The following is a 22430-nucleotide window of genomic DNA, read 5'->3' on the forward strand; positions in this document are numbered from 1 at the left end:
TTGAAACAAGGTCTCACTAAATTGCAGAGGGCCTAAATTGCTGAGTCTGTCTGGCCTCGAATCCACGATCCTCCTGTCTCAGCTGGGATTACAGGCGTGCGGCCACCACGACCGGTTTATGTGTTTATGTTTCTTATTTGTCAGTTTTCCAACTTCAACCTCTCCCTCTCCGCCTGTCAGCCAGTTACCTACCCCCATCCCATTCACCCACCCGCCCGGGCTCCACATTCCCAGGACCAGGCGTCTCCCTAGGGCTCAGCACAGAGCCCGACCCTCCAGGGCGCCAGTTCTCGCCCTCCCCCTTCCCTGCAGGGTCCTCGGCTCTCCCCGGGGGGGGGGGGGGTTGAGGCGCCGGGTCCGGCCTCTGCCGGGCTGCGCCCCTCGCTCCAGCGCCGCCCAGCGCCCCGCGCCGCCGCGGCTCCCGGAGGCCCCGCCCACCTCGTGGCCCCGCCCCGCTGCCCCGCCCCCGCCCGCCGCCGCCCCATTGGCCGCGCGCCCCGGCCCCGCCCCTCCCCCTCGTCCCTGGGCACCGCCGCCACCTGGTCCAAAAATTCCCCCCAGGGGACCGAGGGGCTCTGCCATCGCCTGCGACCGCGGGGCGGGACGGCGGCGGGGAGCGCGGGGGAGGAGGAGGAGCAGAGGTGTCTGAGAAAAGTTCTGAAGGAACAGGAAACCTGCGAGGGAGGCGGCGGCCGCTCCGGGTCGCGGGCGTCCCAGCGCAGGCGGCTGAGCCCCGATCCGCGCCGCCGCCCGGCTCACCCGCGCCCGCGGAGCGGCGAGGGCCCGGAGGAGGAACGTCCACCCGGGAACATGAAGCAGCATGTCTGACAAAATGTCCAGCTTCCTCTACATCGGGGACATCGTGTCCCTGTACGCGGAGGGCTCGGTCAACGGCTTCATCAGCACCCTGGGGTGAGTAGGCACCCCCCCCCCCCCGCCCTCGCTCGCCCCGGGTGCCCGTCCAGGTGGCGGCCGGGCAGGGCAGCGCCCGCGCGCCCACTCGCCGGACCTTCGCAGCAAGTCTGTGATCTGGAGCTCAGAGACACATCAGAAAAGGAGGAAGTGATCTAAAGTCCTGAGACAGGCCCGGGGAAGCAGCCTTCGCTGGCTTCTCCAGGGGTTGTTTTGATTAAGATGTGTGTTTGTTTTATCTTTGGGGAAAACGAAACACCCCCGCGGCCCATCTCCTCTCCCGGCCGCTCCCGGCCCCTGGTCTGTCAGTGGCGGCTTTGAAAGAGCAGCAGCGAAGGAGTCCGTGGCCTTGGACGTGAAGCCCGGCGCAGTGTGGTGAGCCCAAGTGTGGCTTTGTCCTACCGGAGGCGCTCACTCGCTGTCTCCTCTTCGCTGAAGTAATTTCCTTTTGGCTTTGCCAAAGGAGGCTTGGCCCCGCCTGGTGGGCAGCCTGGGGGCGGATGCCTGAGTTCTAAAACTCAGACCTGCTGTCTCCCCTTCCTTGGCTTGGGCCCACTAAAATACGGAATCTCTCTTGGAACTCGTCCAAGTGCAAGGTTCTTGAGATTCGAGTTGGTTTATGAATTGAGGAAATACATATGCATTATACATATTAGAAAACAGTTCAACCAGTTAGATAAGACTTTGGTGACTGGTATTTTCTCTGTAGGAATTATGCATACCACTGCCCAGTTTAGCTGCACATTGTAATATATATATATATTACAGGTACTGGGGTTCCTGGAAGCCCTTCTATCTCCGGGCTACGCTCCGAGACCTATTTTATATTTTTTTATGTGGAAACAGGGTCTCTTAAGCCAGCGAGGCTGGCTCCGAATCAGCGTGATCCTCCTGTCTCCGCCTCCCAAGCGCAGGGATTACAAGCGTGCACCACCAGGCCCGGCCATTGTAATATATTTTGAGTCACAGGTGTTTTTGTGTTATCTCTTGGTCCCAGGCTCTTAGACTGCCCGGCTTTAGAGATTTGAGGCTTCCCAGTTGGGGATTTTATGTGTGGTTGGTCACTGCACTCAGCTGTTAGTTTTGGGGCACACTACTTAACATGCAGTGTCCTGGACAGTGGCCAAGAGCCTTGTAAAGGGAGTGCTGGCTAAGCAGCACTGGGGTGTGGAAGTCGCTAGAAGTCCTACAGTTCCTCTTTTTTGTGCATTACCCCAAATGACAGAGAAGAAAGATTTTATTTAATCCCCTTTCCATCAGTGCTATTTGCTTAAAAAACTCAAGCGTGGAAGGGTTTGTAAATCACGAACTATTCATTGTTCGTGAGAGATCTCGCAGTTCAAGTTTAATTTGGGGGCTCCTGACAGAACTGTGCTGTAGCCCACCCTCTGCAGACCTTTTAGGTAAGTGCAATGTCACCGTTAAGCAGGAAGGGTTCTAGGAACAGGTTTGGGATTGGAGTCCCAGCTCTTCCCACTTGTAAGCCTTATGATATAGTGGTGCACACCTGTAATCCCAGTAATTGGGAGGCTGACTCAAGGTTTGAGGTCAGCCGCAGCAACTTAGTGAGCCCCTCAGCAACTTAGTAAAATCCTTTCTCTCTCTCTCTCTCTCTCTCTCTCTCTCTCTCACACACACACACACACACACACACACACACACACAGCCGCAGCAACTTAGTGAGCCCCTCAGCAACTTAGTAAAATCCTTTCTCTCTCTCTCTCTCTCTCTCACACACACACACACACACACACACACACACACACACACACACACGCTGGGAGTGTAGCTGGGAGGTAGAATGTCCCTGGGTTCAATCCGTTATGAAAACAAATCCAACCAACCAACCAAACAAACATAAACAAAAAACCTGACCTGTGCAAGTTACATAATCTATCCGTACTTTTCTCAGTTCTGAAAATGGTAATAATCATGGTTTGTATCTCATAGGGGTGCGGTGAGAAGGAAGCGTATTAATACATGTAAAGTGCTTAGCACAGTGCAGGCATGTAATAAGCGCGTCTGTTAAGTACGAGCTCTTGCAGTAATTATCACTACCTAGGTGAATGAGCGACGGTTACATTTGTGGGAGCTTACAACTTCAGCAGAGGTGGGTTCAGCCCACTCATTTTACAGATCAGGACAGTAGTAGAAGGCAAGGGAGAGGACATCAGTATGGAAAGGTGGAACCCTACTCTGACTCCACATCCCCCATCTAGTGTGCTTTGCTTTGGCCACACAGAATAATCTTTAAGCCCCGAGAAAAATAAGTTGAATGACCACTAATGTAGCATATACATTTGTATAAATATTTCTTCTTTGTGATCAGTGTTTCTTGCTGGTGTTTTGAAAGTTGCTTCCTTAGACCACATTTCTGCAGTGTACTATTTTTGTTTTCTGTCTTGTTGAGATGAATCTGACAAGGCCTTGATGCTGCTAGTTTGATGTGGAGGAGACATTAGAGGTGCTACCGTGGTGAAATGTGTTCCTTTTGACTGGATACTCTTTTTTTCTGAGATAGACTGCTCAGAGGTTCACATAACTTTGTAGGACTCTCTAAGTCAGGAGTTGGGTATGACCATGCCTCCATCCGGGTACTTGCTGCTCTACATCTTTTCAAAGGGCAGCTATAGTAAGAGTCATTGCTGCTGGGCCCTGATGCAATCTCCTGGCCTTCACTGGGGAGGAGCCAAAGGGTACCCAAGGGCAGCGCAGTGCTAGCGTAGGGACTAAGTGAGTTCTAGGTCAAAGGACTCCTTCTGGAATAATCAGAATGCACTATAAAGGTGCTGTGATATCTCCCTTAACAAATAATGCCATCAGTACATTTTTTTTCCCCTGGGAATTGAACTCAGGGCATTCTGTATCCAAGATAAATCCTCAGCCCTATTTTACTTTGATCAAAGACTCACTGAGTTGCAGAGGGCCTCACTAAGTTGCTGAGGCTGGCCTTGAACCTGCAATCCTCCCGTCTTAGCTTCCTCAGTACTGAGGAGACAGGTGTGTGCCACCACACTCCACTATCAGTTTGTCTTTGTTGCAAAAAAAAAAAAAATAGCACTTTTCTGCTTTGGAAACAGGGCTCCTTGAAAAACATGTTATTTCTTTAAACATTGGGAATATCAAATATGACTAAAGCTGAAATTATTATCTTACTAACGAACATTTCCAAACTCTGCTGTATGTGAAATAAGCAAAAGTTGCAGAGACTTTTTTTTGTGGTACTGGGGATGGAACCCAAGGGCCTTCTACCTCTGGGCTCCCTTCTAGATTTATTTATTTTTTTTAAATTTGAAAACAGAGTCTCACCAAGTTGCTGAGAGCCTCATTAGGTTGCTGAGGCTGGCTTGGAACCTGCAATCCTCCTGTCTCAGCCTCCCAAGTACTGGAATTACAAGCTTGCGCCCAGCTTGCAGAGACTTCTAAGATGCTTTCAGGAAGCATCTAGCACTTTTTAAAAAGGCTCATTTAATAGCCGGGAGTGGTAGCCTATAGTCCCAATACTTGGAAGGCTGAGACAGGAGGATTGCAGGTTTGAGGACAGCCTCAGAAAGTAATGAGACTCTCATTACCTATGACACCCTGTTTCAAAATAAAATAAAATAGAACTGGGGCTATATCTCAGAGGTAGAATGCCTCTAGGTTCAAATTCCAGTACCAAAAATAAGGTGAAATAAAATAAATAAAAAGGCTTATTTAAGCTGGCTGTGGCGGTATACACCTGTGGTCCTAGTACTTGGGAGGCTGAGACAGGAAGATCATAAGTTCATAAGGACAGCTTCAGTAATATAGCAGGGATTTTGGCAACCTACTGAGACCCTGTGTCAAAACAAAAAATACAGAAAAAAGGCTGGGGATGTAGCTTGGAAGTAGAATGCCGGAGTTCAATCTCCAGTTCTTTTCTAAATGGACAATGCTGTCCATTTTTTATTTTTCATCTCATTTATTCTTATTAACATGCAGCATATTTTCAAAGTTAAAGATAGTGTATTATATGATAATTTTATGAACTTTAGGGGTGAAAAGTTTTAACTACAGAGAAATAATTCTATCTAATTCTGTAATGGCTTAATGAAAGCCTACAACTATATTATCTAATGCTTTTCGTGTTAGTTAGCTTCCCATTATTGTAATAAAATACCTGAGATAACTTAGAAAGAGAAAGGTTTATTTTAGCTCACAGTTTTAAAAGTTTCAGCCTGTGACCTAATGGGCCTGTTTTTGAGGGCCTGTGGTGGATCATGGCAGGAGGATGAGGCAGAGGAGGCCATTCACCTCAGCAGCTGGGAGTGGACCCCAGAAGGAAGGGGCCGGGGTCCCAATATCACCTTCAAGGGCGTGTCTGCCATGATGTAACTTCCTCCTACTATGCCATATTCCTGAAAGTTTCCATGCTTTTCCAGTAGTGCGGTAAGCTACGACCATGCCTTTAACACATGGGCCTTTGGGAGACATCTGAGAGCTGAACTACAGCCCTTCTGAGAAGTCAGAGTGATCACTTGTTATGTGATTATTTTGTCCACTCTGCTTTTTGTATATGTCATTGCATAGCTTTTTTTTTCTAAATGGCCATTAATTTTTTAATTTTTTATTTTTGTGATATTGGGGATTGAACCTCTGAGCTATACCTCCAGCCCTGTTTTATTATTTTATTTTGAAACAAGATCTCACTAAATTGCCAAGACTGGTCTCAAACCTGCGATCCTCCTGTCTCAGCCTCCCAGGTACTGGGATTACAGGTGTGTGCCACCATACTTGGCTTCATGCATCTTTTTTAGTGTTTTTAGGACTTTCTTTAGCCTGTGGAACCACATTGTCCTCAGATTCTTAGGAGTTGTAAAGCTCATGGAAGCATATGCCCATGGCATTTGAAATCTTATGTAGGCAAATTTGTCGTAGCATCTCCTACATGTTAGTTTAGAATGCAATTGGCATCTGGGCGTGGTGACGCACAATTGTAATCCCCTAGCTTGGGAGGCGGCGACAGGAGGATCATGCTGGTTCGGAGCCAGCCTCCTGGCTTAAGAGACCCTGTTTCCAAATAAAAAATATAAAATAGGTCTGGGAGTGTAGCCCGGAGGTAGAAGGGTTTCCAGGAACCCCAGTACCACCACCAAAAAAAAAAAAAAAAAAAAGAATGCAATTGGCAGACATGTTACTTTGCAAGTTAGTTTTAGTTCTAGGGCTATAAAACCAAAGCCCTAGAACCGAAATGTGCGAGTTGCCGTTTCTCATTATATTGTCACGGGTCATTATTTGTAGACTTTTTGTATCAAAGATGAAGTGGGTCCCGCTGATTGAAATTCCTGGCTCTTCTGTTAGTTGGAAGTCTATTGTCCTGGGTGGGCTGCTCAGTAGCTGTGTGGCCTTGTTCATATCATGGATTCTGTTTTCAAGTCAGCATGCATTCCTAGAGATTAAGAAGGACACTACACACTGTCTTTCCTCTCTCTGGATAAATTTGAGCCAAAAAGATGAAATGAGAGATTTCTTTAACTCTCCATTATGCCTATTGAAGTGGATCAGAGAGCTGGATCGGAGACACTGGCATGGTATCTATTTAGCCAAACTAATTTGTTCCACTGCAATATAAAAAAAAAAAACAGTGCAAGGGCTGAAAATTAGACTTAATATTTCTGATTTCCATGTTAGCTCATTTGACACCTGCAGTAACATGATCATTTTTCAAACTCATTTATGAGCGTCGGCAGTGAGAGCTGAGCTTACACAGCAGTTAAAGGTGATGCAGAGCCGGGCGTGGTGGGCACGCTTGTAATCCCCGCGCTCGGGAGGCGGAGACAGGAGGATCGCACGGGTTCGAAGCCAGCCTCAGCTACTGAGTGAGGCTCTCAGCAACTTAGTGAGACCCTGTTTCCAAATAAAGTATTTTATATTTTATATTTTAAAATAAAATATAACTCCAGTCTGGGAGTATAGCCTGGAGGTAGAAAGCCTCTGGGTTCCACCCCCAGTACCACCAAAAACATAAATAAATAAATAAATAAATAAAGGTGATGCATACATGTTTATTTTCAAATGGCCTTTGTCTAATTTTAATATTTAGTGTGTAAATACATTTTAGAGGGTATGCACTGTTATTATTTAGCTTTCAGAATTTTTTTGCAAAAGGGTCATGGATTTTTCAGCCAAAAAAGCCACGGAGCTTCATGCCATTTGTGATTAGGAGGCCCCTTCGGAGGTTCTTCTAACTGGACATGTGGTAGAATTTTCATAGGCCATATAAAACATGTTTGGTTTCTTAGTTTGCGCAAAATTTAAATATCCTGGTTGCCAAGATTTGCCTTCTTCCTTTTTCTCCCAGTTTTCCTTGAACCAGTATTTACTTGTTTCTGAATTCTGACATCTTTCAAAATCAGTTGTAATTATTGTCCCTCTCTCAACTTGTGAAGGTGTAAGGAGTCTCATTTATATTTTCTAGTTTAATTATTTATCAAAAGATCTGCCTAGGAAATACTGTATTGACTTAAGGAAAGCTGCTTTAAATCCGATTGGATAAAATTGGTGAATATATTGGATTAAATAAACTTTTTCTTCTGTATATCTTAGGGTTAGAGGTTTTACTTTTCTTTTTAAAAGGGAAGATGGGAGTTTGGGGATATGCTTAATATATTTTTTGCGGTTCTGGGGATGGAACCCAGGAGCATTCTGCCTCTGAGTTACACACCTAACCCTATTTATTTTATTCCCTATTTTAAAACAGGGTCTCACTGAGTTGCAAAGGGCCTCACTAAGTAGCTGGGGCTGGCCGTGGTCTGCTCTTTTCCTGTCTCAGCCTCCTGAATGCTGGGATTACAAGCATGTGCCACCATGCCCAGCTTTTTTAGATGTTTTTTGTATATGTTTCTTTAATTAATCACATATTGCTCTTAGAGTCAGAAAAGTGAACTAATCTGCAAATGATGTCTTTAAGGATGCTTCAGTTCCTACTGTTAACCTACGATGATCAGTTCATTCATTCATTCATTCATTCATTCATTTTGTGGCACTGGGGATTGAACCCAGTACTCTCTACTATTGGGCTACATCCTTTTTAGATTTTATTTCAAAATGGGAGCTTATGAAGTTGCCAAGGCTGTCTTTGAACCTGCAATCCTCCCATCTCATCCGCCTGAGTATTGGGATTACAAGTGTGAGTCACCACGCCGAGCCTATTTTATGTTGTGGTGCTGGGGACTGAACTCATGGCTTCCGACATGCTAAGCAAGTACTCTACTACTGAACTTCATCCCGGCCCCAACAGAATTCTTTTAAAAAGCATAAGTAATGTGTTTTTCTTGTCTCAGTCAGTGGAAGAAAACCACAAACTAGGAAACTACATGTTACTAAAATAATCATGTTTACCATTAAAAGTTTCTTCCTAGTTATTATTGGTATTAGACTGTATGATGAAAAAATGTCTGTCTGGCCAGTAATGCTGAGCAATTATGAAGGTTCATTGAACTCATCTAGTAAATATACAGTTTGTCTTATTTTAGAAGCCTGTTAACACATGTAAGAATTATATACTTCAGCATGGCTAGCTTGTTTTTTTCAGTAACCTTAGTACTCAGTAGGAGATTATTATTGCTTGAGTCAGCTTTTATAGCATTACTTTGTAAGGTGTGTGTGTGTGTGTGTGTGTATGAATTGAAGTTAAAAATTTTTTTCTTGACTGTCTTTGAGATGAATGGATTGACTCTCTCAAAATTCAAATCAATAATTTGTTAAAAATATCTGTCATGTAGTTTATACCAATACATACCCACTGATATCCAACCTAGAATTAAGAATAAATTAAAATATTAGGTTATGCTGGGCGTGGTGGTACATGCCTGTAATCCCAGTACTTGGGAGGCTAAGATAGGAAGATCTCAGGTTCCAGGTTAGCCTCAGCAATTTATCAAGATTCTCAGCAACTTAGTAAAACCCTGTTTCACAATAAAAAATAGAAAAGGGTAGGGGTGCACTTTGAAGAAAAAGTGACCCTTGATTCAATCCCCAGTGTGTGTGTGTGTGTGTGTGTGTGTGTGTGTGTGTGTGTGTGTGTGTGTTTGTTCAGAAAAAACCTTTAGCCATAGAATCAAAGATGTGTCCTCATTATGAATCAAGTCCAGGTGACTCTGCCGGTGATGTGTTTGGTGCTAAAGCATTCTGTAGAATGGTCAATTCATTGAGTCATTCCTTCATAAATGGTTATTGACCCTGCACTATGAGCTATGGGTACACATGTAAAGATCTGCTAGATTTTAAACTGTAAATTATCTCAAGAACTAAATCTTCCTTTGAGAATGTGTAGCATGCCACTGGGCCGGGGTTTGTGGGAGAAGTGAAGGCCTATGACACCTGTGCTCTCAGTTTTGTGAATAGTGTAAGATCGGGAAGTAACAGGTACAAAGACTACACGATCTTTTTAATCCTTGTATGCTCAGGACCGGATGTGATTCCAGGTACACAGGAAGAGTTTAGTAGGTATTTGTGAAATATAGACTCTGGTTATTTAGTAATGGAGATAGAACTAGTGTTGAATAAGTATCTGCAATGTAAGGTGATTCTTTTCAGATTCCATAAAGATGATTAGAAGTAGTATCATAGCAGTACCATCATTTATAAAGGAGAGGGGGGAGGGGGAGAGGGAGGGAGAGGGGAGAAGGGGAAGGGGGAGAGGGAGAGGGAGAGGGAGAAGGAGAGAGGGAGGAGTGGAGAGGGAGAGGGAGAAAAAAGAATCATAGGATGTCAGAAAGAGTTATTTTGCTTGGGGAGCTTCCAGGAGGAGGGGACAATTAAGCTGAACTTTGCAAGATCATTCAGATGGATATTTGTCTATTATTTATCCCCACAACTGATCATATATTCTTGGAACTTTTTTCTTTCATTTAAAATAACCAGTGAGAGTGTACTGTCCATTTTAATAGCTCTGAAAATCTAGACGCCAGCAGTTTGATATTGTTGAGACACACAGGGACAGAAGAAACAACCCGAGAATCTATTTTATCCTTATTGAACAAATGTGAGAGTTTTAAACTGAGAACACCCTGAGATTATTAAGTTATTTATTATGTTACTTTCAGTTCTTATAAGGAATGCTGAATTTACTGAGTGCGGAGATAATGGGGCCTGGGGTATGAAGCCCGATCGAGAAGAAACTTGGTAGTTATCTGGGGGAGTTTGGACAATGTACCTAGCCCCTTTGGATATTATATTTTTATTCTCTTTCTCCATATATATCCCCATTTTCAGTGTTTTATACTTTTTCTTCATAAATGATGAAGTTGGGCCGGGCGTGGTGGCACACGCTTGTAATCCCAGCCCTTGGGAGGCTGAGACAGGAGGATCGCACAGGTTCGAAGCCAGCCTCAGCTACTGAGTGAGGCTCTCAGCAACTTAGTGAGACCCTGTGTCCAAATAAAGCATAAAACAGGTCTGGGAATGTACCCTGGAGGTAGAAAAGCCCCTGAATTCCACACTCAGTACCACATACACAAAATAAATAAATAAATCATGAACTTAGTTTTTTTTGTTTTTGGTATTGAGGATTAAACCCGGGGACATTCTACCTTTGAGCTACACCCTGAGCCCTTTTGATTTTGAAATAGAAACTTGCTAAGTTGTTGAGGGTTTTCCTGAGTTGCTGAGGCTGGCCTGTAACCTGCGATCCTCCTATCTCAGCCTCCTAAGTACTGAATTACAGGTGTGTACCACCATGCCTGATTTAATTCGATTTTTATAGATCCTTTGAAGCTTTAGACAACTCTTCATCTAAAATAGTTCTTAGTTATAGTGCTTTTGATTGGACACACACACACACACACACACACACACACACACACTAAAACATACTTCCTCTTGGTTTGGTGTGCTCTGTATGGAGTCCACCATACCCTCTTTTCCTTTTTTTTAAATTTTTTGGTGGTACTAGGGGTGGAACCCAGAGGATTTCTACCTCCAGAGTATACTCCCAGACCTATTTTTATACTTTATTTGGAAACAGGGTCTCACTAAGTTGCTGAGAGCCTCACTCAGTAGCTGAGGCTGGCTTCGAACCTGTGAGAGCCTCCTGTCTCAGCCTCCCAAGCGCTGGGATTACAAGTATGCGCCCGGCTCCCTCTTTCCCTTTTGATGTTTTCAGGATTAGAGGTATCAAAGGTCACAGATCAATTCTCATGAATGCCAGGAAAGGCTGAGGAAGTGAACAACACATGATCTAGATTCATGTCTAAATTCTTAGAATTCAAACATGTGTTCTGAGGTTCTGTCTGTTATGGAGATGTTTGAGTCACTGTTAAAATACCATCATAAACATTTCTTTGTGCCAGTTATAAAATGCTGAACTTTTATTACATTATTGATTATCCTAATAAATTCTTCAGTGGTATCCCAGAGAAAACTTAGGTTTTGTTTATGTATTTATTTATTTATTATTATTATTTTTTTGCGGGTCCGGGGATGGAACCCAGAGGCATTGGATTTCCGAGCTACACCCCCTGCCTGAGAAAACTTAGATTTTGAATAAGTAAATCCTAGTTATGTAGCTCCCTGACCTTGTGGCAATGATGAATCATGATATTCTCACTAAAGGGCCGATACTGCTATTATCCACATGTTATCTCCTGTAGGAAAGAGGATTCTTCAGATTTTGTAGGGACTTTATATTGATTCATTGGAACTAAAAATAAAGAACCCAAATAAAGAAATTCAACCCAGAAGAAAACTGAAAAAGAAACTTGGTTTAAAAGTTTTTGTTAAACTTTCTGGTAACAAATCAAAGTATTTTATTTATACAACTTTAGAGAATAAAGTGCCTCCAATTTGTGTCCAACTCACTACTTAGTTATTTGCAAACTTTATAGTGTGAATTGTCTAGAACTCTTGAAAAACAATTTCTAGGTGTCCCTTGCTATCCGGTACCTCAAAAGTGCAGATCTGGTCATCAAGGGTTATTTTTGTCTCTCACTTTGCCCATCTGGAAAAAAGCTTGAGATTTGAATGATTGTATTATAATAGAAGTAAGGTTCTTTGTTGGTAGTGAACAGAAACCATCTCTGGCCAGCTTAAGAAAAGAAGGAAATGTATTGTGAGGAGACTGGAGGAGCTCCAAGAAATTGAATGATGAGCTCGACAGGTGTCCACCAGAGAGGCAGAGACCAAGGGCTTCGTGGAAATCTCAGTAGCAGGACTCTCTCTCTGGGTCCCATCATTTGCACGACCTGGATCCAGCAATTCCTCTCTTCTGTGTATTTCTGCTGAAACTTTAGATTGCAGAGTGGGACCACTTGGCCTAGGATTCATTTACGTCCATGAAGGCATGTCCCAGGGCCTGAACTGGCTACCTGGAGAGCACTGTGACCACGCTCTGCTTTTTCCTGCTTATGGTATTAGAGGAAGCAAATGAATATGAATTTTGTTCATAATATTGTAAATATTATTCATTCATACTTTCGAGTAAATATTTATTGCATTAGAATATACATATTTTTAAATCTCTAAGTAGTTAATATTAGTCCCTCTCTGGAGAAAAAAAATCAATGTAAATTATTATAATATATTAAATACCTTGAGATCTATAAGCAATTCTTCAAATATATTGAAGTTATTATGGGATTTATGGTGCCATTAAATCTTGCTATCATAGGTTCTTTTTTTTTTTTTTTGCAGTACTGGAGATGGAACCCAGGGGCATTGTGCCTCTGAGCTACACCCCCAGCCCTATTTTTCAGTCTTCTTTTAAATTTTTTTTTTTTTTTTTTTTTTTGTGGTATTGGGAGTGGAACCCAGAGGCTTTCTACCTCTGGGCTATACTCCCAGATCTATTTTTTAAAATTATTTTATTTGGAAACAGGATCTCATTAAGTTGCTGAGAGCCTCACTAAGTAGCTGAGGCTGGCTTTGAACCTGTGTGATCCTCTGTCTCAGTCTCCCAAGGGTGGGAATTACAAGCGTGTGCCACAATGCCTGGCTCATTTTAAAAAAATTTTTTTGAAACAGGGTCTCAAGAGTTGCAAAGGGCCTCGCTAAGTAGCTGAGGCTGTCTGTGAACTGCCATCTTTCCTGTCTCACCTCTCGAATGCTGGGATTATAAGTGTGCGCTGCCATGCCCAGCTGATAGGTTTTTTAATAATCTCTTTAATAATCTAACCTCAGGCTAACATGTGATAAAACTTACATGTTGGGAAAAGTCATGCACAGAATTTTTTTTTTTTGATGGTTTGCATGTGATAGCCACATTTAGAAAAGCTGATATTTCTGTAAGTTCAGGATTTTTTTTTTAGCATTTTGTGAGGCCATTTCTTATTTGAAGCCTTTTCACCTAGCCGGGTCTGGTGGCGCACGCTTGTAATCCCAGTATTCGGGAGGCTGAGACCAGAGGATCACAGTTCGCGGCCAGCCTCAGCTACTTAGTGAGGCCCTTTGCAACTCAGTGAGACCCTGTTTCAAAATAAAAAATAGGGCAGAGGATGTAGCTTGGAGATCAAATGCCCCTGGGTTCCATCACCAGTACTGCAAAAAAAAAAAAAAAAGCCTTTTCACTGTATAGATAGTACATAGTACTTCTGGGGAAATATTTATATGTTAACTGCTATTAACAGAAAAGTTTAGTTGGAAAGAATTATACAGGAACATTCTACCTATAAGCTGTATCTTCAGCCTTTTTTATTTTGTATTTATTTTGCGGTACTGGGAATGGAACCCAGGGGCATTCTACCTCCGAGCTACACTCCTAGCCCCATTTTTTATTCGTTATTTTGAACCGGTCTCACTTAGTTGCAAAGGGAGCCTTGTTTTTTTCTTTCTTTTGTGGTACTGGGGGTGGAACCCAGGGGCTTTTCTACCTCCTGGCTATGCTCCCAGACCTATTTTTTTATACTTTATTTGGACACAGGGTCTCACAAGTTGCTGAGAGCCTCACTCAGTAGCTGAGGCTGGCTTCGAACCTGTGCAATCCTCCTGTCTCAGCCTCCCAAGCGCGGGGATTCCAAGCATGTGCCACCACGCTCGGCTCAAAGGAGCCTTTATTTATTTATTTATTTATTTATTTATTTATTTATTTATTTATGTGGTATTAGTGTTCCTGGAAACCCTTCTACCTCCGGGTTACACTCCCAGACCTATTTTTATATTTTTTTATTTGGAAACAGGGTCTCTTAAGCCAGCACAGCTGGCTTTGAACCTGCGCGATCCTCCTGTCTCCGCCTCCCAAGTGTGGGGATTACAAGCGTGCGCCACCACGCCCGGCTGCCTTTTTTATTTTTGAAACAGGACCTCACTGGGTTGCAAAGAGTCTTACTATGTGCTGAGGCTGTCCTCGAACCTGTGATCCTCCTGTCTCAGCCACCCAAGTACTGGGACTACAGATGTGGGCCACCATACCCGGCTAAAATGTGGTGTGTTTATAAAACTAATTTTGAGGTGAATGATACCAACTGTTTCATTTCTGTATCATTCAAACTAAATGTATTTTAAGAAGACCATGCCAGGTAAAGATAGTGACTTAGAAAGTCGACTACCCAAATCATCAAACATAGTAGCTCCATTAGGAATCCAAAGTAAGTTAATGATTTAAAGACTGGTCACTTGTGTTTTGAGAGTGTTCAAGGACATCGCTAATATCAGGGACATAACTACTTAAACATTTGCATTGCAAGTAGGATTTGGGTTTCAACATGTTTTTCAAAGAAGGAAATTTAAGTTTTGTGTCTTTACAGTAGGTGGGGAAGGTAAAGAAAGGAATTCGATTGTACTCAGGATCATGTGTATGACTAGGAATGATAAATATTAAGTGACTTTTTTTTTGTGGTACTGGGCTTCCTGGAAACCCTTCTACCTCCGGGCTACACTCCCAGACACCTATTTTTTATATTTTTATTTGGAAACAGGGTCTCTTAAGCCAGCGCGGCTGGCTTCGAACCCGTGCGATCCTCCTGTTTCTGTCTCCCAAGCGCGGGGATTACGGGCATGCGCCACCACACCCGACTTTAAGTGACATTTTAAGTCAAAGTAAGAGTCACACGTTTTTTTTTTTCCTTGCAATACTGGGAAGAATGGAACTCAGGGACATTCTACCTCCGAGCTTCGCCCTGGCCTTATTGCCCTATTTTTTATTCTTTATTTTGAAACAGGGTCTCACTGAGAGTTGCAAAGGGTCTAAGTAGCTGAGGCTGTCCGCGAACTGCAATCCTCCTGTCTCAGCCTCCCAAATGCTGGGATTACAAGCGTGCGCCACCACGCCCAGCTAAAAGCGTTAGTTTTTAAAATTTTATTAAATTAAGCCATTTTCAGGATTAATAATAAATAAGAAAGGAACTTTTTATTTACCTTTCTTCCTTTATTTACCTGACAGGTCATGACTTAAGAACCTTCTTTCCTGGTCAGTACAAATGGAGTCATTGTTATCTGTTAGAGGAGAAACCAAGTGCTTCTTTCCAAAGCCTCAGCTGCTAAAGAATCTCTCTCTCTTTTTTTTTTTTTTTAGTACTGGGGATGGAACCCAGGTTCATTCTACTTCTGGGCTGCACCCCCAGCCATATTTTATTTTTTATTTTGAAACAGTGTCTTGCTTAGTTTCTATGCACTGGCCTCAAAGCTATGATCCTCCTGACTCAGCCTCCCAAGTACTGGGATTATAGGTGTTCACCACCATACCTGGCTTCAGAAGGTCTTTTAAAGTATAATTACATTGTGAGTATGAAAGTACTTTGTTAATCACTGGAGAATCTGAATCCATAATTAGGCAAAATGTCCTATAGGAGTTTTGAGAGGCAATAGTGTCTTTGGCAATGGATATCTATAAAGTTACTCTTTAAACATTTTCTAAAGAATAGATCAGCAATCATAATGCACATTTTTTTAAAAAATGGAAGTTATATTTAATCCAACAAATTCTAAGTAATTGCATCATTTAGTTTGAAACATATTTAACAAAAGGCCTGTTAATTCCTATTTTTATGTCAAAGACTGCTAGTTATTCACCAAAATTCATTTTTCCCTTCTGTCATACTAATAGAAGTACTTGGCTTTGTGGGTATCCAAAATAAAAACCACATTTCCTCGTTTCCCTTGTAGCCATAAACTGTACTTTGCAGAAAGACCCTTAATGGAGGTGTTTAGTCACTGCCCCCATACGACTGTTTGGAACACGGGCTGAGAGGAGGGCATCTTGGATCATGAAGACGAGGCCAATACACTAGAAATAATAGCGTGTCAGGAAATAAACTGGTTTTCCAAACGCCCTCAAATTTAGACTCTACTATATCGTAACACAAAACTAGGCGGGCAGATGACAGCCAGATGGTGCATTCCCTTTTAGGCAACGTGAAGCCGCTGAAGGACTTTAAGCTGAAGAATGAAATAATCAGGTTTTGCTTTAGAAAGATCAGAGAGTGGTGGAGAAGAAGAAGAGAAGACTGCAGAGGCAGGCCGCAGAGGAATCGGGGATCCCTGGGGTCAGCATGAACTCAGTAGCTACAGTCAGGACCAGAGAGGCCTGTCATCAGAGTCACTGAAGGGACAACGTCTTTTTCTTTTTTCTTTTTTTGGTGGTACTGGGGTTCCTGGAACCTTCTACCTCTGGGCTACACTCCCAGACCTATTTTATATTTTTATTTGGAAACAGGTTCTCTTAAGCCAGTGCAGCTGGCTTCGAACCTGCATGATCCTCCTGTCTCTGCCTCCCAAGTATGGGGATTACAAGCATGCGCCACCATGCCCGGCTGGACAACGTCTTTGATTAGTGTTTCGCTTTAGACCTAGAAAAGATTTGTGAATGGAAACACCATTTTTGTTCTGCTCTGGGGGCTTTATTACTGCTAAATACGGAATGTACAGATGTGCAGGCAATTTTGATTTGCTTGCATCTGGATAAAATGCCACTGTGGCCAGCTTGACTTCAGGCTTTCCACGGGTCTGAGCTGTAATCCTGGGGTCCTCTCCTCTAGCTGTCTGCTTTATTTCCCCACATCCATGCCAGCATTTATTGTTGTTTAGAAATTATTTACTACTGGCCGGGCACACCCTCGTAATCCCAGCTTTCGGGAGGCTGAGACCGGAGGATTGTGGTTCGTGGACAACCTCAGGTACTTAGTGAGGCCCTCTGTAACTTAGTGAGTGCTGGAGCCAGCCGGCAAAAGTACGGGTTCTGAAGAGAGGTGTGAGGATAAAGAATTCAACTCTTAGAATTTGATTTCAAGAAATTTTTTTATCTAATTCTAATGTGGGGGGGGGGGCGGCCGCCAGCCTACTATCTCTACTGGTTGACCCCTGCTCCTGGGTCAATATTCTCTACCGGGCCACTTACTAGCCGACCTACTGGCCGACGCCTACTTCTGGGTCAGTATCATCTCCCTCTTTTTTCTGCCTCTCCACTCCTGGGATATTTATAGAGTTACAGGTCAATCAAAATTCTCATGCTATCACCACCGGAATACAATACAGACCAATCCAAAGCACATACATTACAGGTAGGTTAATCAATACCCTCATACTATCACCACCTGATCTTCTCTCAGACCTTTTACTTTGAACGTTCCATTACCCCAAACCTTGTTGACTCTGGGCGAAGGACAGTCAGCTGAGTCAGAAATATTCTTTTAGGGGAAAACCTTAATGGCTTCCCACAAGTGAGACCCTGTTTCAAAATAAAGAATAAAAAAATTAGGGCAGGGGGTGTAGCTCAGAGGTTAAATGCCCCTGAGTTCCATCCCCAGACCTGCAAAATAAATTATATGGTATTGAAAATCTTAATTTACTTATCTGTAAAATGGGATTATTGTTCAGTTTATTGTGTTGTCACAAGATGAATGGCAATTAATATGTAAAATAATTGGTATACATCAGGCCTATGGCATCAGGCGCCTGTGCGCTAACTAGGTGAAAGCTATTACCACTATTATTTGTATTATTATATCTGAAAAATTAACATGAGCCTCTTTTTGGAAGCTTAGCTGAGTTCATATTGCATGGAGTTCTGCTTCTTAGAAACACTTATAACTGTTTTTAGTACACTGGTTATTAAGCTGTTATTTGTTTAGTAGGCCCTTCAGAGGCCTGGTGCCTTATCTCTTATTTGTTTTGCTTTTGGTCTTTTTCTCCTTCCTTCTTCCTTTGATAACACATGTTACCAAGTTGTGTTAATTTATATTTATCATTTGTTTCTGGTATGGTGCATGTCATCCTTTTGAAGCTCTGCAGACACAAGCAGTCTATCAAGCAATAAACTTAGAATTGCTTGCCATATATAAATACACATCATATTTTCCTGGACTAAAATTATCAAGTTTTGTTGCATTTTTAAAGCCAATGTTTATTTTAGCTGCTAATGTTATTTTAGTTGCTAATATTTCTTTCCTACTAGAACATAGTAATAAAAGGAAGCAATTTTGTTTAATTTATTGAGACACAAAGCGAGTGTTTGTTTTGGAGCCAATTGAACAGAGGTTTTGTACAGTTTTCCACTGGAGATCTGATGCTACTGTCTACCTGTCTGTCTGTGTTTCTCTTTGTTGTAAAACTGGGGATAAAACCCAGGGGAATATACCTCCGAGCTGCACCCCAGCCCCCCTTTTAAAATTATTTAGAAACAGGGTCTTGCTAAATTGCTGGGGGGGGGGGCTTGCTAAGTGGTTTAGGCTGGACTCGAACCTATGACCCTTCTGTCTCATCCTCTGTCTCAAATACTGGGATTACAGGTGTGTGCCACCACACCCAGCACTACTGTCTTTTCTCTGAGGTTTCCTGCTGGCCAAGAATTCTTTTTTTTCTTTTTCTTGCGGGCCTGGGGATGGAACCCAGGAGCATTTGACCTCCGAGCTACACCCCCTGCCCTATTTTTTATTCTTTATTTTGAAACAGGGTCTCACTGAGTTGCAGAGGCCCTCACTAAGTAGCTGAGGCTGTCCGATCCTCCGGTCTCAGCCTCCCGAATGCTGGAGTTACAAGCGTGCGCCACCACACCCGGTTTCTGGCCAAGGATTCTGACTGAAGTTCTGTGACTGTTAGATGGGGATTAGCAGCAACAAAGAACAAACAAAAACATTTCTCTACTTTGAATAATTAATCAGCTTACAAATAAATTTATTTAGGAGAATCATCTCAAATTTTAAGTAGTAACTAATCAAATTATAATAACTTTTTTGGAAATATTGAGGAGTTTTAGACAAAATCATAGGGATTGAAAAGGCAGAGAAAGTCTATCTTATAGCTGGGTGTGGTGGCACGCACCTGTCATCCCAGTAGAGGGTAAGATAGGAGGATTGAAGGTTCAAGACCACCTTCAGTAACATAGCAAAACTCCCAGGAACCTAGCAAGATCCTTTTTTTTTTTTTTTAAACAAAAATTAAAAAGAACCATGGGGTGTAGTTTAGAGATAGAATGTCGCTGGGTTTAATCCCCAGTACCACAAAAAAGAACAAAAGAAAAAAAAAAAAGAAGAGAAGAAAGTATATCTTAACTCTTGCCTTTTAGATCTACCCAATGAATAAAAAAAGTACTCAATTCTTTTGTTTATGCTATAAAAGAAGATTTTTCTATTTATTGGGAATGTAATACATACATAATCACAAAGTATAGAAGACCCTTTAAAAGATTAAAGCTTAGCCAGGTGTAGTGGCACATGCTTGTAATCGCAGCACTTGGGAGGCTGAGACAGGAGGTTCGCACAGATTCAAAGCCAGCCTCAGCTACTTAGTGAGGCTCTCAGCAACTTAGTGAGACCCTATTTCCAAATAAAATACAAAATAGGTCTGGGAGTATAGCCTGGAAGTAGAAAAGCCCCTGGGTTCCATCCCCAGGACCACCAAAAAAAAAAAAAAAGTTAAAGCTTTCCCCCTCCTTGGGTTGAACTCCAGGGAAGGGTGACGGCGAAGGGAGGAAAGGTCTACTTTAGTTTTTATTTTGAAACAGTGTCTCACTAAGTTACGCAGGCTGGCCTTCAGCCTGTGATCCTCCCATCTCAGCCTCATGGGTACTGGGATTATAGGCGTGCACCACAAAATTAAAGCTTTAAAAATACTTTCAAAAAGGAACTACTTGGTTGGCTGTGGTGGTGCCTGTAATCCCAGTACGTGGGGGGCTGAAGACGGGAAGATGTCAGGTGTTAGGACAGCCTCCGCAGCGTAGTGAGATTCTCAGCAGCCCACTGCGATCTTGTTTCAAAAAAAAAAAAAAAAAAAGATGAGAGTATAGCTCAGAGGTAGAACGCCCCTGGGTTAAATTCCTTAGTAACACACACACACACACACACACACACACACACACACACACACACACAGTTTACAAATAAATTACACACACACACACATCCCCCTATGTGTAACTTCTCATTTGAAAATTACTAAGAAAATATTTCTTGTCAGCTGCCATAAATCCCTTATGTTGAAGTTTGAGCTGGCTGATTATTATTTCTGGGCATCCTGGAGTAACCGGTGATGGGAATGAGCTAACAGCGCCTCGCTCCTGGAGGTGGCAAAGAGCTAGCCTCCGAAGGCACCAGTTCTATTAGTCAGGATACGGCTTTTGGTTGCAAGAATCTGAAAACCTCAATTTCCAGCAAAATACAGGATTTTGTAGCAAGGGAACTAGAAAACTTTGGCACTGTGGTGTGAGGTCTCTGGGACTGGGGATGGAATTGAAACAGGGTCTTGCTAAGTGGCTGAGGCTGGTCTTGAACCTGCGCTGCTCCTGTCTCAGCCTCCCGAGTTCTGGGATTACAGGCGTGCCCCACCACGCCTGGCAGGGCTTTCTTAGCTCCTGGATCTGTGGCACTATCAGTGTTCGTCTCAGGCCAGTCCGGTGTTTGGCCTATGCTGGTAGTATGGCTGCTAGTAGCTTCTGCGTCTTACACCTGGACCTGAAAAGACAGTGTCTTGTTTTCTTACATCTACGGAAGGTGCAGCGCCGTGGTTGTCTCCGTGGCAGTGCTACGATTCTGGTCCCATCAAGCCCGGTGTCTGGGGCTGAGCCGCTGGATTAGAGGTTGGAGGTGACGTCATCACGCCCCAGTGAGAAGCCCTTTCTCAGTCCCCAGCCCGGGCTTGTTGCCAGAGGAGGAGCTGTGGGTGCCAGACAGGCAGAGACAACACGTGCACTGTGGCCAAACAGGACCGTCCCTCCATCTTCAGGAAGCTGCGTTGCTTCATTCTTACAAAGGATTTAAACATTTGAAGCCTCTTTCTCATTACTTGGGTACTTACATCAAACTATTAAATTTCGGTCACTGTACCTGTGCTTTGTTCTTCCAGCTGTTTCAGGTAGAGTCACTTTCTTTCTTTTCCTTTTTCTCTTTCTTTTTCTTTTCTTTTCTTTTTTTTTTTTTTGGTACAGGGGATGGGACCCAGGGGCATTCTACCTACGAGCTATACTCCCAGTCCAATTTTCTATTACTTATTTTGAAACAGGGTCTCATTAAGTTGTGGAGGGCCTCACCAAGTAGCTGAGGCTGTCTTCAAACCGTCATCCTCCTGTCTCAACCTCCCAAATGCTGGGATTACAAGCGTGCGCCACCACGCCTGGCTTAGAGTTACTTTCTGATGAGAAGAATCTTCAGTTGTTATAGCTAAATATTCCCTTGATGAAAGTAGGGCACAGTGGCACATGCCTGTAATCTCAGAGTTTAGGAGGCTGAGACAGGACGATTGGAAGTTTGAGGCCAGCCTCAGCAATTTAGGGAGATTGTCAGCAAGCACCTGTTTTAAAAAAAATCAAGCCGGATGTGGCGGCACATGCCTGTAATCTCTGTACTTGGGAGGCTGACACAGGAGGATCTCAGGTTCAAGGGCAGCCTCAAGCAAGTAGTGAGACTCATCGACCTAGCGAGACCCTGTTTAAAAATAAAAAATGGCGCTGGGGGTATAGCTTAGAGGTAGAATGCTCCTGGGTTCAGTTCCCAGAATATTAATAGTAATAATGTTGTTAATGCAAAATTTAAAAAGGGAGGATTTATGACACAATAGTTTTTCAAAATAAGTGCATTATTTATAAGTCTAGAAGTTCATGAACAAATCATGTCCATGAAGGCATATGTATTTCACCCTCTTGTTTCTTCTAGTGAGTTTAATTTTGGACATTCTCTGCTTTAGACAACATTTGTATAGATGCAATTAGCTTGTCTACTCTATGGCATGATTGTGGCATTTTATGTGTATGTATTGATTGCGAATTAATTACTGTAATGAAGAGGGATACAACATAAGCCGGCTTTAAATTTTTAAAATTTAAAAAATTTTAAAACCATTAATTTAGACAGGTGTGGTGGCGCACGCTTGTAATCCCAGCATTTGGGAGGCTGAGACAGGAGGATTGCAGTTTGAGGCCACCCTCAGCTATGACTTAGTGAGGCCCTTTGCAACTCAGTGAGACCCTGTTTCAAAAATAGGGCTGGAGGTGTCGCTCAGAGGTAGAATGCCCCTGGGTTCCATCCCCAGTACCAAAAAAAAAAATCATTAATTTAGATATAAAAATTAGGAAGTTTTGCTGCTAAAATGTTTTTAATGAACTTCTGTTAAAAGAAAACAAGTTATATTGTGCTCAA

The 22430-nt window shown here is 42.9% G+C and overlaps 1 protein-coding gene across 4 annotated transcripts in view; it reads left to right on the top strand.

Moving 5' to 3' along the window:
* Positions 1 to 820: 820 nt before the first annotated feature.
* ITPR2 (inositol 1,4,5-trisphosphate receptor type 2) overlaps positions 821 to 22430 on the top strand; it is a gene marked incomplete at both ends in the record, with an annotated part of 551977 nt that continues 530367 nt past the window's right edge. For all 4 annotated transcript variants that reach the window (XM_080705463.1, XM_080705466.1, XM_080705464.1 and 1 more), the window contains one exon: positions 821 to 912. In XM_080705463.1, the coding sequence (XP_080561589.1) occupies positions 821 to 912 (92 nt within the window). The remainder of the gene's footprint in view (positions 913 to 22430) is intronic.

The sequence above is a fragment of the Muscardinus avellanarius genome (assembly GCF_963383645.1).
Source record: "Muscardinus avellanarius genome assembly, chromosome: 11".
Taxonomy (NCBI): domain Eukaryota; kingdom Metazoa; phylum Chordata; class Mammalia; order Rodentia; family Gliridae; genus Muscardinus; species Muscardinus avellanarius.